The sequence below is a fragment of the Quercus robur genome, chromosome 6 (assembly GCF_932294415.1).
Source record: "Quercus robur chromosome 6, dhQueRobu3.1, whole genome shotgun sequence".
NCBI lineage: Eukaryota > Viridiplantae > Streptophyta > Magnoliopsida > Fagales > Fagaceae > Quercus > Quercus robur.
This window is the reverse complement of record NC_065539.1, coordinates 24,269,179-24,272,688: the sequence shown is the minus strand read 5'-3', so window position 1 is coordinate 24,272,688 and position 3,510 is coordinate 24,269,179. Positions and strand designations below refer to the sequence as shown.

Genomic DNA, 3,510 nt, shown 5'->3' with positions numbered 1-3,510 from the left:
AAACTGAGGAGCTGGTGTCTTGCAGTCGAATCCACAAGGGTATCTATCCGTGGGAGCAGGTAGCTGTCTTTGGGACAAGCCTTGTTGAGGTCTGTGAAGTCTACGCACATCCTCCAACTTCCGTTGGCTTTTTTAACCATAATGACATTCGCCAGCCAGTCGGGATAATATACTTCCCGGATGAAACCTGCCTCCAGTAACTTCCGAACCTCCTCGGCTATGGTCTTATCCCGCTCCTGGGCGAAGACTCGTTTCTTTTTTCGGACTGGAGGGAAGGAGGGCGACACATTCAACTTGTGGACCATGACCGATGGGTCAATTCCCGGCATGTCTTCATGATTCCAGGCGAAAACGTCTTGGTTATTTCTTAGGAAAGTTGTGATCGTCTGGTGTACGGGCCAACTGGCTAGTGTGCCAATCTTAGTCGTTCGTTCAGGCCATGTGTCATCAAGTCTTACTTCTTCTAGCTCTTCAACCGGCTCTGCTAATGCTCGCTGCTTCTCGATGCACATCGTCTGCTGCTGATCCTCCATCTCTAACATGGCGATATAGCATTCTCGTGCTGCTACTTGATTCCCCAGCAATTCTCCTACCCTATACTCCGTCGGGAATTTGATCATTAGGTGGTATGTTGAGGTCACCGCCTTCCAAGAATTGAGAGTAGTCGCCCGAGGATGACGTTGTAAGCGGATGAGCAGTCGACTACGAGAAACGTTATCTCCTTAGTGATCTGCTGAGGATAGTCACCCGCTGTCACAGCTAGCGTTATTGCGCCCAAAGGGAAGACCTTCGTACCCCCAAATCCTACGAGTGGGGCGTTCGTTGGGGACAATCGTTCCTTGTCAATCCTCATTTACTGGAATGCTGGATAGTACAGGATGTCTACTGAGCTGCCGTTGTCGACGAGGACCCGATGCATATTATAATCCCCAATCTGCAGGCTGACTACTAGCGCGCCGTCATGAGGATGGTGAAGTCTTCGAGCGTCATCCTTTGAAAAGTTTATGACGGGATTATCTATTCGCGGCATCTTTGGTACGGATCCTGTGAGTTGGACGCTATGGACCATCCTGAGGTAGGTTTTGCGGGCTTTCTTGGAAGATCTGGCTGCAGTTGTGCCCCCTACGATCATTCGTATGTCTCCTATGGGTGGGCTAGGGCGGTCGTTCTCCCTTCGTGGAGCCTGTTCTTCTGGTGTATCAGTTCTTTCCCTGCTAACGAACCTCTGTAGTTTCCCCTGCCTAATTAGGGCCTCGATCTGCTGCTTCAGGTCATAGCAGTTAGTTGTGTCGTGCCCGTGGTCCCGGTGAAAGTGACAATACTTGTCTCTCGGTCTTTTGTTGGGGTCTCCCTTCAACTTTCCAGGGAAGGTCAATGCTCCTTCATCTTTGATTTGTATCAATACTTGGTCGATTGGGGCGGTTAACGGGGTGAAATTGGTGAACCTTCCAGTGGGGGGTCTGGAGCGCTTTTCATCACGTTGATCCCCGGTTTTAGCGACCTTTCGCCCCCTGTCTTGTCTCGTGTCTTCCTACCTTTCTCTCTTCTTAGGCCTTTCCTCGCGGGCCAGCAGCGCATCTTCTGCATTCATGTACTTGGTAGCCCTGTAGAGAACGTCCGTCATGGTTTTTTTGTCATTCTTGTATAAGGAAAACAAGAACTTACCCTTCTGTAGCCCGCTAGTGAACGCGGCTATGAGTATTTTATCGTCAGCTTCGTTAATCGAAAGGGCTTCTTTGTTGAAATGAGTTATGTAGGCTCGCAGCGTCTCGTCTTCTCGCTGCTTGATATTCATTAAGCAAGCGGTGGACTTTTTGTATCGATGTCCGCCTATGAAGTGTGAGGTGAACAAGGCGCTCAACTCCTTGAAAGTATTGATGGAGTTTGGTGTCAACCTACTGAACCAGACCCTCGCAGGCCCCTTCAGCGTGGTCGGGAACGTCCTGCACATGATCTCGTTTGGTACGCCCTGAAGGTGCATCAGGGTCTTGAAGGTCTCTAGATGATCGAGTGGATCCTTGACCCCGTCGTAACTTTTGATTTGCGGCATCCGGAACTTTTGTGGTAGGGGGAATGAGTTGATGGACGCGGTGAATGGTGAGTCGGTTCTGTTCACTAAATCGTCGAGATCAGAAGATACTCGCCCCTTGAGGGCGTTCATCATGACCTCCATTTGCTCCTTCATCGCCTGCATCTCGGTGACGATAGGCGGGGGGGGGGGGGGGCAAAATCCATGAGAGACGGAAGGCTCACGTTTTGCCGCTCTGGTCGGCTTGGGGCATTACTGCGCTCAGGCTTCTCCTGCTCCCTTCGCTCGGCACTGTTACCTTCCTGGTTTTGCTCCTGAAGGTTGGGTCCTACCTCCCTTTGTCGTAGCTGCTCCTCCAGATTGTGGTCCTGCTTTTTGAGTCGTTCTACTGCTGTCATGAGAGTCTGGAACTGCCTTTCTAATGCAGTAGATCTCGGTGGATCGTCTTCTTGAGCATTGTTGGTGGTAGCCATCGAGCGAGTGAGTACCATGTGACTTTTATGTTTGGGAGGCGATGATCTGGCTTAAACTTTTCGCGGCTTCCCACAGACGGTGCCAACTGATGATGCCGTAATATCACTAGTGAGCAGCACAATCCACGCTCGCTCCAGCTAACAACTTGCAAGAAGAAAGAAGTGATCTCGCCGTGGGCACCGGTGTATTGTCGACCAAATACCCTCCGACGGTCAAGTTAGAATTGTTCTCAACTCTAGAGTGCTAGAAAGGGTAAATTATGCGCACCTTGATTTGTGAGAGTATTGAGGCTTTTATAGTAGAAGAAAGTCGGCTTCTCCTCCTTGGACTAGAAGTCTTTTCCTTATGGGAATCCCCTTGAGTAATCCCAAACGTGATGGACAAGACATTTCCTTGTAGAGGGGATTAACGCGCGTATCTTCCGGAATGTTCCTTGCGCTAGGTTTCTAGTTTCCTTGGAGACCACACGTGCGTGCCAAGAGTATGGAACTGTTCTAGGCCACTGGGCTCTACCGTTGCCGGCCCATGGGCTCGGGTCCGTCAGGCCCAATGTCGTGAAAGTCCATTGCGCTAAATTTTGCCCCTTCACATATAAAAAAAATTTATTGATAAAATGAATATTTGAATGTGTAAATAATCTCATGACAGCATTAGCAAGACCATGCATTTGCTGCTAGGGAATAATATGCCACATAAACACATGGGGCACTATGCCACTATCTCTTATAAGAAGCAACTCATAAACACAATATTCAAAACTTTGAAAAGAAACAGCTGACAAATAGTCTAAGTATCTCTGCTTATCTACTCTTTATGACCCCCAATTTTGATTATGTTGGCTTCTTGGAAACTATTAAGGAGATCATTTGCAGCAACATATATTTGTGTCAGATGCATCTAATTTCCTTTAGATACATCTTTAGTACATGCAAATAATAGTAGTTTGAAAGAGTGTCTATTTGAAAGGAATCAAACGAAATGCCTATATATTGCAGTTTCAACTATCT

General features: G+C 48.3%; 1 protein-coding gene across 1 annotated transcript; it reads right to left on the bottom strand.

Annotated features, from left to right (window-relative positions):
- Window positions 1-853: 853 nt before the first annotated feature.
- Window positions 854-2,502, bottom strand: LOC126690023 (uncharacterized). The gene is made up of 3 exons (XM_050385169.1): window positions 2,254-2,502; window positions 1,536-1,969; window positions 854-1,445 (listed from the first exon to the last, which is right to left on the bottom strand). The coding sequence occupies exons 1-3, from the start codon at window positions 2,500-2,502 to the stop codon at window positions 854-856; spliced, it is 1,275 nt and encodes a 424-aa protein (XP_050241126.1).
- Between the last annotated feature and the right edge of the window lie 1,008 nt (window positions 2,503-3,510).

Bases quoted from the DNA above. Each gene is read 5' to 3' on its own strand.
- LOC126690023 (XM_050385169.1), bottom strand. From the start codon at position 2,502: ATGGCTACCACCAACAATGCTCAAGAAGACGATCCACCGAGATCTACT. The intron at 1,970-2,253 runs GTGAGCCTTCCG...ATGCACCTTCAG, and splicing joins GCCGACCAGAGCGGCAAAAC to GGCGTACCAAACGAGATCAT. The intron at 1,446-1,535 runs GTAGGAAGACAC...CCCCACTGGAAG, and splicing joins AGGCCTAAGAAGAGAGAAAG to GTTCACCAATTTCACCCCGT.